The sequence below is a fragment of the Scyliorhinus canicula genome, chromosome 3 (assembly GCF_902713615.1).
Source record: "Scyliorhinus canicula chromosome 3, sScyCan1.1, whole genome shotgun sequence".
NCBI lineage: Eukaryota > Metazoa > Chordata > Chondrichthyes > Carcharhiniformes > Scyliorhinidae > Scyliorhinus > Scyliorhinus canicula.
Window position 1 is genome coordinate 77,680,003 of NC_052148.1, and position 13,665 is coordinate 77,693,667.

The 13,665-nt window shown below is 44.0% G+C and overlaps 1 protein-coding gene across 4 annotated transcripts in view; it reads left to right on the plus strand.

Annotated features, from left to right (window-relative positions):
* Positions 1 to 5,143: 5,143 nt before the first annotated feature.
* Positions 5,144 to 13,665, plus strand: part of npr3 (natriuretic peptide receptor 3) — a 106,903-nt gene continuing 98,381 nt past the window's right edge. For 3 of the 4 annotated variants that reach the window (XM_038790769.1, XM_038790772.1, XM_038790773.1), the window contains exon 1: positions 5,145 to 6,408. In XM_038790769.1, the coding sequence (XP_038646697.1) occupies positions 5,760 to 6,408 (649 nt within the window). In that variant the 5' untranslated portion in view covers positions 5,145 to 5,759. Of the gene's footprint in view, positions 6,409 to 13,665 lie in introns of all 4 variants that reach the window. The other variant, XM_038790771.1, reaches the window with a different exon arrangement.

A 13,665-nucleotide genomic window follows, 5' to 3' on the forward strand; every position in this document is an offset into this window, starting at 1 on the left:
CCACTGCAATGTTTTCCTTTGAGTGAAGAGTATTCAGGGCATTATTGTTGACAAAATGACTCACAAAACTGGAATCCTTCTTTCAATTCTGTAAATTGAATGGTACACATTCATGCACACAGGTTCTCATTAAGATTGTTGCGATAAGATTCCCGAGAGACAGTGTGTTCATTTTAGGAATTTTGATTCTCCCCCTTGAATTATTGCCTCTTTATTACTTGACACATTAAATATTTCAATAAAATGTTAACCAAAAATGTTGAATATCAATAGGTGGGTATCTCCATTTCTGAGACTAAGTGTTGCCGACAACGCAGAGTTCGTGGGCTTTCAGGACAGAAAAACTGGCACCACACCTGGACTGATTCTGTTATTATTGAGAGGCTATCATTGGTGCCGCGTGGAATACAATCGATTACAATCAAAAACGGTGCGGGATTCGTTGGGTCCATGATTGATACTCAGGAGGCTGACAATCTGCAGCCACATGTACACATTCCAATCCCCACACACACTTATCTCAGCCAACAAGATGGCATTGGTTATGCTGGAGCACACCCATCTAGCTGAAGCCTGAGGCCAGAGGGCACCCAGGGGGGTGGCCTGAAGGGTCACCTATACGACCTGTGGCACTAAGTTCGCAGACTGCGGCAATGGTATTCCGTGCCCGTTCACCCAGTCCCCACAGCCCATCCCATGGCCACCCCCCACTACTCCCCCTGGTCTTGGCAGAAACTCCCTAGCCAGTGACACAACTGTCAGCAAACTATGGTGATGTTGGAAAGCTTCCATACCCCCTCTCTCTCCCTCATCTTTGCCACGTCGGTTTCACGGTTTTTAAAAGCACAAGTGAATCGCGCCGTCGGGAACTTGGCCCATCGGAGGCGAAGAATCGTGGAGGCCTCGGAGAATACCGGGTCGAGCCCGCTAATGATATGCAAATAGTGTTTACTATACGTGCGTTCCGGAATGCATTGACGCCGCTGTCAAGGCGATGGAGATTTGCGATTTGGCGTCAAATCGGCACCTGGCACGATTTCGGCGTCAAAACCGATTCTCCACCCAATCAGCTTTCACGATTTCACCGTCGGCCAATGCAGGATAGCTTTTATTATCTTATCAAATAAGACCAAAGAAATTGGCTAACTTCTAAAGGTACCTGAAAACAGTGGGAATTTGAAGGTACATTCGTACTGCAGCCATGCATTTTGCCTTTATATCAAAGCTGCAATCTATAAACACGGTACATGCCAGGGTTAATAAGACAATTTAATTAGGTGATCAACAGCAGTGTTATCTTATATAAGATACTATCTGCCCAGGAGTATAATTGCAGTGTGGTGTTAAATTAAATTATACACGACGTAGGGCTCCCTGAGACTAACAGGGCAGTGTTTATGCCTATCTGGAATTAATAACAATATTTAGGAAATGTGGATACTACTGCCTATTCCGTCTAAACAATTAGTGTGGAATAAAAACATAAAATTCTGGATAAACATAGGTCTGGCAGCATCTATGGCGAGAGAAACAAAGTTAATGTTTCAAGTCCAATATGACTCTTCTACACGTGAGGCACTGATACCTGAATGGCAACGGATTGCAGGTTCTTCAAGTCTCCAGTCATATTTAAATTCCTAGGTTTTTTTAAATTTAGAGTGCCCAATTCATTTTTTTCCAATTAAGGGGCAATTTAGCATGGCCAATTCATCTACCCTGCACATCTATGGGTTGTGGGGGCAAACCCACGCAGACACGGGGAGAATGTGCAAACGCCACACGGACTTTGACCCAGAGCTGGCATCGAACCTGGGACCTCGGCGCCATGAGGCAGCAGCACTAACCACTGCGCCACCGTGCAGTAATTGAAGGAGAATTATGGGCTCTGCTTTGCTATGGTTCATGATAGAGAATTCTCCACTCCACCTACACTTCTTGTTAAGGAGCTTCACTACACCTTAGTACTTGACGTGGCCGTCTTTCATTTGTAATCTCTCAGTAGGATTCACTCTTTACTGTTGCAGAATCTTGACGATCTCAACCAGAATACTCCCTAACATTTCATTTTTAGTGATAATAGTCTTAACATTTTACATCTATCTGACAAAAGCCTTGAACAAATTACATATTACCTTTTATTTCCTTACTCTTTGCCTCTAGATACAAAATCAAGGAATTAATTTGCATTTTCTGTGTCCTTAACTGCTTAGTTTGTCAGTTTATAGACCTCTTGTCTGCATTCATTGGTCCCTCTGCTTCTTTATTCCATATTATATATATTGTTCAAGGAAGTGGGTACAAAGCTATATTTTGCTTATCTTATGATATGTGGACTGGCAAAGAAGTATTTATCGCCCCTCCCCAAGTGCACGAATAATCATCCACATCCAGCAGCTTACATGGTCATTTATTCCGGTACTCTGGATTTGTTTTATTGTCATGTGTACAGAGGTATGGTGAACAGTATTGTTCTGCGTATAGTCCAGACAGATCATTCCATACATGAGGGAAAAAAAACGCCATACATAAATACACAATGTAAATACATGGACACAAGCATCGGGAGAAGCATACAGAGTGTAGTACTACTCAGTAGAGAAGATATGTGAAGAGATCTGATCAGTCCTTAAGAGGGTCATTCAGGAGTCTGGTAACAGTGGGGAAGAACCTGTTTTTGAACCTGTTAATGCATGTTCTCAGCCTTCTTCTGCCCAATGGAAGAAATTGGAAGAGTGGGAGGGGTCTTTGATTCTGCTGCCTGCTTTCCCAAGGCAGCGGGTGGTGTAGACAGAATCAATGGAAGGGAGGCGGGTTTGCATGATGGACTGAGATGTGTTCACAACTCTCTGTAGTTTCTTCCGGTCTTGGGCCGAACAGTTGCCAGACCAAGTTGTGATGCAGCCAGATAGGATGCTTTGTATGGTGCATCTGGCACATATGATCAGATTGATGGAAATCAATTTTACCACTTGCCATGGTGGGGTTTGAACTTGAACAGCGCTTTAAGCTGCTGTATCCAATTCTGAAACTACTCTGAGTCTTGCTTTTACTGCAAATTAGTTAAAATGTCATTAACCAGAAATTCCTGCTCGGTGTTTATTGAGGACCGTGAACACATTGCAGAAAAAATAATCACAAAAAAATCATGCAGTGTTGCCCAAGGAAGAATTGAAATGCAAATCAAGAATTGAATTTGCTTTGAAAAAAAGTCAGGAGGGAGAAACCCAAGGTTTGGATAACTAGAACTTAATAATAAGGATTAGTAGTAGATTCAAAGGAAACACTGCAACATCCTGTTTACTAACTAGATCATGTCAACACCTCGGTTTGGACCATATATGTCCATCCCCTCTATATTAGGGGTTGCTGACATAGCAACTCCACATTTGTTCAGTTAAATGTGTGCGTTCCCAGCAGGGGTCAAGCTGAGTTAGTGCTGACAGCTGGAATCCCTCCTGTTAAATAAGAGTTGTCAGTGGAACTTGGGTTAGGCCCCAATACAGACTGGACCATCATTAATTTCAGACAAACCATACAACAAGACCTCTCAATCTGTGAACGAGGATTGAAAATTATTATTTTTAAATCAAAATATTGGAGATGCTGGTTAACTGAAACAATGTGGTGGAATCATGCAGCAGAACAGGGAGCATCTTTGAAGAGGTAATTCGAGTGAATGCTCCAGATGGATGATCAGCATTTTTGATTAAAGAGCATCGGCCTGAAACGTTTAACTCTGTTTCTCTCTTCATAGATGCTGCCTGGACTTGCTGAGTGTTTCCATCATTTTCTGGTTTTATTTATTTGGGCAATTACTATACCTTGGGCAGCCCACAGCTGGATGATCAAACCATTTGGCTATCCGTGTATCTGGAAGAATGTAAAATGCCTGTTGTTACAGGTGTGCCAGTTTATTGCCATTCCCACTTTGTAATTCAAGTTGGATGAAGCTGGTCAAAATAAAATTGGAAATACATATCCTTTTAATTAGATGCAATTGAAAATGAGTAAAAGAGGAAAATGTGCCCAAACGATTTACACGGTTTTGCTTGATGATTTTATATTTGGAGAGATAATTAATCTTAACAATGTCGGCAAAGCCTCATGAAGAATTCTATGATTCTAGCCATCAATACACCCCACCCCCTCCCTATTTTCCTCCCCACCTCAGTTTTACTGTGGTTTTAACCAGTGTACAGCTGAAATGTCCCAAAAAAGCTTCATGTAAGCAATCGGTCCTGATCTGATTTCAATCACCACTTCCAATATCGCTGTAATCACTTATCTTTCACCCATCCACCAAATCTAATCCTGCAGGTTTACAGGGAGTATATTTCCCACGCCTTCCCCCTTATTTTGAAAGAAAGAGCCACGGGAAACCCCAGAGAGAGAGGGAAAAAAACACAATGTGAGCTCAGTACAATTTTTTTCCGGGGTTTCCACATGCCTTCAGCAGAATCCCGCACAGAAACAACCCCCCCCCCCCCCCCCCGTGTCTGCCTCAACCCTCAGCCCTGACAGGGGATTCCAAGGTTTCGAAACTCACTTCAAAAACCTGCTTTGAGTTTTTCTACAACTTTGCACAGTGCCTTCAACGTGGGAAAACGGAAACCGCGCATCCGCTTGATAAAGTATTTTTTCCGTGTATTGCGCGATTGAACAAAAAAAAGTGCTACGATTATTTCAGTCACCTTTCTTTGACAGCCGGTGGTGGTGCTGGGGAGGGGGGGGGGGGGAGAGGGCGGTTGTTGGAGGAAGGGATTCGCCTTCAGCAGCTGGAACAGTTACATAAACCTGGGCAGCACGTGTCTCCTGAGGCAGTGACTCGGCCATAACTTGGCCGACGACAAAAAAAAATGGGCAAGAATTTCTTTCACATTTAAGCTCAATGCCATTTAAAATATTAACCCTTGTGGCAGATTAATATTAGTAAATACTCAACCCCGCCTCTGGTGAAGCGGCAAATTCAATCTGCTGGTAGGAGTTGGGGATGTGATAGCAGGAAAACGCAGGTTGCCTGAGGGAGAGAGGGAGTTTGCGTTGAGCTGTGCTGACTGACACCCAGCGCCACCCACATCAATAGATGGTACGCTCCTGCATCTCTGGAGACTGCAGCGCTGCCCGCCAAGACTGGACCGCCGACATCTGCAGCGCGTTCGCGTCAGTCAGAGCATATTCAGAACTTCCCTGAAGAAGTTTTCATTAAAAATGAAACGTTTAAAAAGAACCCCTCCCCTCCTCCATAGAAGAAACGAATGACAGTAACTTTTAATTGCACTGAGGGGGTGGCGGGAGGGGGATGCAACCTTTCCCCCTTTCGAAAGTTAACACCAACAAACGTTTTGACCGCCGACGATGCCAGCGAAAGCTAACTGCCCGCCACGGGTGAGAATTGATGATGGTGAAAATGATACCGAACAGAGAGAGATGAAGCAGGACTGACTTGGTCAGGAACCAATTGGAAGATCAAGCCCTCCTCCCTGTGGCTCTCTGTGGTACAGTCTTGGCGAACACACTATTTAAACGGCAGCTTTGCAGGCTTCAACATTCAAAGCAATCAGCCTCTCCACATTGAGCGATCGCCTTCAGAGACCACAACCATCTCCTCTTTTAACTTTTGCAAAGTTTCTCTCCTCTCTCTCTCCCCCCAGCTAAACTTTGTTTTGCCTTTTCTGTTCTCGCCCCATCCTGCTCCCGAGGAAGGAACCCTCACCCCCAACCACCACCCCTCCAAAGAAAAAAATTAACTGTTAGCCAAGATGCGCCTTGTTCCAGCCGGTTGCGCCTGCTTGTTCACCACGCTGCTGTTCCTGGCTCCAGGGAGCACGGTGGATATCAACGTGCTGGTGCTGCTGCCGGTGGAGAGCTCCTACCTCTTCTCCATGAACAGAGTCAAACCAGCCATCGACTACGCCATCCAGAACCTGGGTCAGAGCAGGCTGAACTTCAGTGTGCAGTACGTGGACTCGGAGTGTGGCAACAAGGCACTCTTCAACCTGGTGGACATCAGCTTGCTGCAGAAGCCCGACGTGATCGTGGGGCCAGTGTGCGACTACGCGGCTGCCCCGGTCGCCAGGCTGGCGTCGCACTGGAACATCCCCATGGTGTCAGCCGGACCTCTAGCCTCGGGGTTCACCCACAAGGTGCCCGAGTACTCCTACCTCACGCGGGTCTCCCCGTCTTACTCCAAGATGGGGGAGATGTTCTTGGCCATGTTCCAGCGCTACAGGTGGAAGAGGGTAGCCTTGCTGTACGCCGAAGATTTCGAGGAGAGGACCTGCTTCTTCACGATGGAGGGAGTCCACGTCGCCTTTCCCGGGGAAGGCTACCAGATGCACTCATTCGTTATCTACGACCAGGAGGACCAGCTCGACCATATCGTGCAGCAGGTCCGGGACCATGCCAGGAGTGAGTGTACTTTTTAACCAACAGCACTTTTCAAAACCAATGCTTCGCCCCCCCCCCCCCCCCCCCTCTTTTTGTTGTTTTCATGCTTTAACCGTTTCATTAGAGGAGAAAGATGGCTTTGGGTAAAGGTACGCTTTCTGGAAATAGGCTAAAACTCAACTTTAGGTATATACATTACGTAACATGCACACAGATACAAGACTGGAGATGAATACATCTCACCTCGTATCAATCCAGTTACACTGTTCCACCTGCAGAGAACTGATGGGACCAAATAAAGGGACCGATGAGGTTCAAATAGGCGTGCAGACGAGGAGCACGAACGAAACAGGGGGTGGCAAACGCAGGCATTTATCAGGTAGACTGAAGGACCGTCAGATTAAACCATCGTAAAATCTGCAGCGCATATCTGAAAAATCCGGCAGATAAGGAAAAGCGGTTTGCCAATTTTCGCACGAATTCTAATTGTTACAGGAGACAGATTAGATAAGGGTGAGAGAGAGGGGATACTGCAAACTTTAATATCAGTTGGGCTGAAATAGTCCAGCGGTTCCATATCTGCATGGCAAATAAATGCCGTGCAAAGTAAAATAAGTTTTGACTATTCAATGCAACGAATGTCTGGGATACCACAAAATAGAATGGGAGAAGAAATAAGACTTTGTGGAGATTGTCTATTCCATGTGAATTTGTGTACATCTCGTTTTAAATATACTTTATCTGTCATTGGGATGAGACGTTGAGTCTGACCTCTCAGGTGGATATAGAAGACCCCATTGCATTAGTTTGAAGAAGAGTAGGAGTGTTATCCCTGTGCCCTGGCAAATATTTATCTCTAATCAACATCACAAGATAAAACAAATAATCTGATCATTATCACATTGCTGTTTGTTGAATCTTGCTGTGCGCACATGGAGTGTGTTTCCTACATTACAGTCGTAACTACACTTAGAAGGTACTTTATTGCTTTATTGGTTGCAAAATGTTTTAAGATGTCTCGTGGTCATGAAAGGTGCAATTTAAATGCAAGTATTTTATTTACACAAATAGAAACATTAAGGGTTGCTAACAGCAGACTATTTTGATAGGTCAGCCAACACCTTATTCCAGAGAAATGTTATACAATTGTATTTATGTATTCAGTCATTTCAGCTGTGCATCATTTGGAACATACACATTGTGCAAAAAGGGATTCGAGCCACATTTCCTTTCCAAAAATGTACCATAAAAAACTCAGCACCTAACCTTTGATAGGCATTTAGTTCCAGTTCCAGTGTGTAAAGTATTGTCACTGCAAAACGCCCAAGATAATATTAGAAGCAACTTATTGCATTGCAATTCAAAATTGACAATGTATTTAATTAGCCCATTAGGTGTCGTTAGATCCATATTCAGAAATGAATTGACACTCGGGCAATTCACTAATTATAAAAACTTGCATGATCCCATAATTTGATTAAAGTTGCTTGCTAAAATTATTGCAAGCAGGTGTAGTAAAAGGATTGGGTTCACCTAGAACTATTTCACCTGAGTAAGACGGATCCTATGGTGTATTATTTCCAATTTAAAATAAACTGGAACGTTTAATGTTGGCTTTTATTTTTGGGTCCTTTAATACTCACAACACATCGGGCTTATCAGGATCAACAATGCGTTCCGAATACAAAACATCTGTACTGATATTGTCCTATTGTGCAAAGATGTATCAACACTGGGACCATATATCATTCAGCCTCAGTATCCTATAATCTAATCTTGAAAATGTATGTTTCCCTAAAGGAGTTCAAACTGAAATAAATATGAAATCATGACATTTGCTTTGTCCAACAGTTTCAACTAGTCCAACTATTGTTAATTTCTTAAACATTAACTGTCTTCTGGCCAGCCTCCCACTCTATAAACTTGAGCTCAGCTATAACTCTGCTGCCTATATCCTAAGTGCGATTAATCCACACCCATTCTTTCCAATGTAAGAACACAAGCACACAAACTTTTTATTATCTGCTCTATATATGATCGCATTGTGTGACCAGCACACTAGTAGGCTGCTGCATTGCTGCTCACCTCTGACCAGAAGATGGAAAATTATGAAAGGTTAGCAGCAATTATAGTTAATTTGCACTACTGAAATCCAAGCTGCATCTCGTTAAGAGAAACTGCATTCCAGCTGCAACAGGTACTGTGAGTGCCTATAAAAGACATTCTGAGCCGGAAAAGTAGTGTAAGGTGTTGCAAACAGGCAGACAGCATGTTTCAAGGTTCTCTGATTCAGCACTGGAGGGGTTAGTGCAGGAGGTAAACAGGTGGAGAGAGGTCTTCTATCCACAGGGAACCAGAAGGCCTGTGCCAAACAGACACTTTGAAAGAAATGGGAACAGTTAGCTGTTGCAAACAATGCCAGTAGTATACCCTCAAAGGCAGTTCCGGAAGAAGACCACATACAAGTGGTCAAGGTCAGCAAATTCAACTTCAAATGCTATATCCTTACAGCTGAACCACTAGCCTTACACACGGCTTAATTCACCACCAAGCCCTTTATTCATCTGCCGATCATCTCTAGTAACCAGCGCTCACATTTGACATTGATAGCTTCATCTCTGCCTCACAGAAATAGCACTGCTGCAGGCCTGACACCCATATCTCATAGCTTGTACACACTGCCAGTGACTCAACCATGGCAGATACATTACCCAAACATATTGCACCATACTGACACATTTCCCTCTCCCTTGCAGGACGAGGTGGTGCATACTGCAAGCAGCAGCCCTTAACTGGCTGGGGACAGGCATAATTACATGTGCTGGTCTCCATCATTGGTGTAGCCATGACTGAGGCACAAGGCCAGCAGTGGGGGTTAATGCATTGAAGGTGAAGGTCTGCTCATATCTAATCTTCCTTCTCACATGCCATTTACCCCTCATCCGACAATCTACTCTGATCTACAAACAGCAGGTGGTGTAAGCATGCACCTCTTGCTTCCCGACTTTTCCTCACCATGACAATATCATTGAGACTTTCTCCTTTAAGATAGCCATTTGGAAATTTGAAGCAGTCCATGCCCAAAGAAGACCTGGACAATATCCTGGCTTGGCATTCAGTGGAAAATAACATTCATACCACATAAATGCCAGGCAATGGCCTTCTCCAATAAGAGAGTATGTAACTATCACCCCTCGATAGTCAATTACATGACCAAAGCTGAAGCCCCCACTATCAACACATTGACTAGAAACAACTGGACTAGCCATATAAATAATGTGGCTACCAGAGCAGGTCAGTGGCTCGGAATCCTGTGGTGAGTAATTCACCTCCTGTCTTCCCAAATCCTGCCCACAATCTACGAGGCAGAAGTCAGGGTTGTAATGGAATACTCTCCTCTTGCCTGGATGACAGGCCACTTCAACAACACTCTAGAAGCTTGACACCATCCAGAAGAAAGCAGCCCACTGGATTTGTACCCCTTGCACAAAAATTCACTCCCTCCACCACCGATGAACAGTGGCAGTGGTGTGTACCATCTACAAAATGCACTGCAGGAGCTCAACAAAGCTCTTTAGACAGCATTTTCCAAATCCACGACCACTATTATCTAGAAGGACAAAGGCAGCAAATCCATGGGTCACCACCACCTGGAAGTTCCCCTCCAAGTTTGGGGCCTCACGGTAGCATGGTGGTTAGCATCAATGCTTCACAGCTCCAGGGTCCCAGGTTCGATTCCCGGCTGGGTCACTGTCTGTGTGGAGTCTGCACGTCCTCCCCGTGTGTGCGTGGGTTTCCTCCGGGTGCTCCGGTTTCCTCCCACAGTCCAAAGATGTGCGGGTTAGGTGGATTGGCCATGCTAAATTGCCCGTAGTGTAAGGTTAATGGGGGGATTGTTGGGTTACGGGTATACAGGTTACGTGGGTTTAAGTAGGGTGATCATTGCTCGGCACAACAGCGAGGGCCGAAGGGCCTGTTCTGTGCTGTACTGTTCTATGTTCTATGTTCTAAGTCACTCGCCATCCTGGCCTGAAAATATATCACTGTTTCTTTACTGTTGTTGGGTCGAAATCCTGGAACTCCCTCCCTATCAGCACTGTGGGTATAACTACACCACATGGACTGCAGCGGTTCTAGAAGGCAGTTCACCACCACCTTCTCAAGGGTAATTCTCAAGGGATGAGAAATGCCCACCATCCCATGATGGAATAAGAAAAATAACCGCAACCTGACCAGGCAATGAGTGAAGAGCAAGAAGTAGAAGAGGAAGAAGAGACTCGTGAAGAAACACTCTCACTCACTCTCACACTTGCTGACATTTGTGTATATTTAGAGGATAGCTTAGAGTTGAAATGTGGCCGTGGTAAAAAAAACAGGTATAAGTGGCCTTCAGCCAGATCAGGGTAAAGTGTGGCACAAGGATGAACTCATTCGAGGGTGATGTCACATACGTGATTTGCTGCAGAGGACTCAGTTAAGGACTTCAATAGGACAGCGTACTGGAAAAAGCTGGTGTCTGTAAAGACGGAAATGTTGGTTGAGTGACAGGCCTGCCAGAAAACATCTGGTCACTGTCAAGGAGCATGGAGGAACTCATAACAAGCTTGCACATAGCTATGCACAGAGCCTGGCATCCATCCTATCCAGCTCAGATGTGGTACCAACTTCATCACCTCATTTGTGGTCCCAAGGGTAATACAGTGTCTCGTTGTGGATGTCTCAGCTTTTATTGCAGTAAAAGCAGAAGCTTAACAACACTTAAGGGCTGCAGTGCCAGCTCAGACTGAAGGCGGCTTGCTGCCATGCATGCTCAGATATATACAGCTAGCTCTGGATATCAGTGTTCAGAAGGGTTTGCAGGGTATCACAGCAGTCTAGAAATCTGTCCTCCCTGGGACAGTGGCAATGCATTATGACCTACTGTCATCGCTCAGGGGATGGCATTTGTCCTTCACCACTACTCCACTGCCGCTTCACTTGCCTGTCACTCAGTCAACCATTCCAGACTGCTGTTGCCCACAGTAAGGTGATCAGTTGAAAGCCAAAAGGCTAATGCTGCGGGAAGCTATCCTCAAAGGGCAACTGCAATCTCCTCCGTTGAAAGGCAGTAGACGTACTCCAACCATATACTACAACCATTGGCATAGGAGCATGAGGATGGGAATAAGCACACTCAGGGAATGCACAAGGGTAACTGGTTGAACTGTGTTAGGAATATTGAATAGTTTGATATATTTGGTTTGGAATGTTTGTTTTGTGTTGATTGTACTTTAGCAGTGTGGCAAAGGGGGAAATTAAGTTGGTGCGCTGTTAGTGACTGGGGAATTATGGTTCTGCTCACTGGTACTGCAGTTGGAAGAGCCGATTACTGCCAGCCTGGCAGGAAAGGGGATGTTTTGGTTGCCTCCTCTGCCTCTTCTTACTCCTCCTTCTCAGCTGCTTGGTGCTGTATATGTGATTCCTGTGACACAAACTAATTTGTCATCTCCATCATGAGTCAGAGTCAAAAGGCAGTGCAAATAATATGAGAGAATTGTTCTCTAAATGGTTTATTGAAGGTATGTTATATTGTTCCACATTATTAGGAATGCAATCTCCAGAGAGGTTATTTGGTCAAAGTGACAGCAATCTCCTTGCTAATGTGAAGAGAGTCAATTTGGAGATGTTTATTTCAATGCTGTCCTGGCTGGCCTTCTACCTTACATCCTGCATAAATAAAAGCCCATTGAAATCTCTGCTATGCATATCTTACTTTACACCAAGCCCTGTTCACTCATTACCACTGCACTCACTAACCGTCATTGGCTCCTGGTCCGATATTGCTTTAGTTGTAAAATTCCCACCCTTGTTTTCAAATATCGAAAGGCTTTGACTCTCCCTATCTCTGTAACCTCCTCCAACTCGACAATTAATGAAGATACCTGCACTCTTTCGAGTCTAGTCTCGACTGTAAACTCAATTTTGTCTGTCCCATCTTTGTTGGTTGTACTTTCTGCTATCTAGACCCAGAACTCTGGAATTTCCTCTCAATAAGTCTCCATCTCCAGTTGCACTTTCAGGAAAATTGATTGTAACCCCTTGCCTACCCCCGATAAACCTTCACCCCAGTGTTTATCAAGAATCTATCTACGTCTACCTTATAAATATTCAAAGACTGCTTCCACTGCCTTATGAGGAAGAGAGTTCAAATGATTCACTACCCTCTGAGAGAAGAAAATTCTCCTCATCTCTGCCCCAAATAGGAGACCCCTTATTTTAAAACAGCAACCCCTTGTTCTAGATTCTCCCGTAAAAGGAAGCATCCTCTCCACATCTATCCTGTCAATATCCCTCAGGATCCTATATGCTTCAATCAAGGCATCTTTTAACTTTTCTAAACTCCAATGGATACAAGCCTAGCCTGTCCAACCTTTCTAATAAGACAACCTGCCCATTCCTGGTATCAGTCTGATATGTTCTTGTCACAACTAACTTTCCCACTTTGTATCATCAGAAAATTTCACAACAATACTTTTGGTTTCTTCATCCAAGTCATTTCTATAAAGTGTAAAAAGTTGATGCCTCAGTGCTGATCCTTGTTGCACTACTTGTTACATCTTGTCAACCAGAAAATGGTTTGTGCCTACTCTCTGATTCCTGTTAGCTAGCCAATCTTCTATCCATGCAAGTATGTTACCCCCTACACCAGGAGCTTTATTTTCTACAGTGATCTTTGATATGGCACCTTATCAAATGTCTTCTGAAAATCTAAGTAAAGCACTCCCACTGATTCCCCTTTATCCACAGCATATGTTTCTTCTTCAAACAACCAGTAAATTGGTTTCACATGATTTCTCTCTTCCAACTCCATGGTGGCTCTGCCTGATTACCTCGACTTTATCAAAGTGCTATGCCCGAGGACAGATATTAAACTAACTGGCCTTATGTTCCTACTTTCGTACTTCCCTTTTTGAATAAAGGAGAAATATTAGCTATTTTCCAATCTAATGGAATTTTTCCCGAATCTAGTTAATTTTGGAAAATTAAAACCAACGTATAAAACCAACCATAACTCAATGGCCACTTTTTTTTAAGACCCTAGGGTGAAGTCCACCAGGACACAGGGACTTGTCAGCCTGAAATTTCAACAATTTTCTCAGTACCACTTCCATGGTGATTGTAATTTTCTTGAGTTCCTCCCTCTCTCCCATTTCCTGATTGATACCTATTTTTCAGATGTTACTTGTGTCCTCTATAGTGAAGACAGATACAAAATACCTGTTTAATTTATCCTCCATA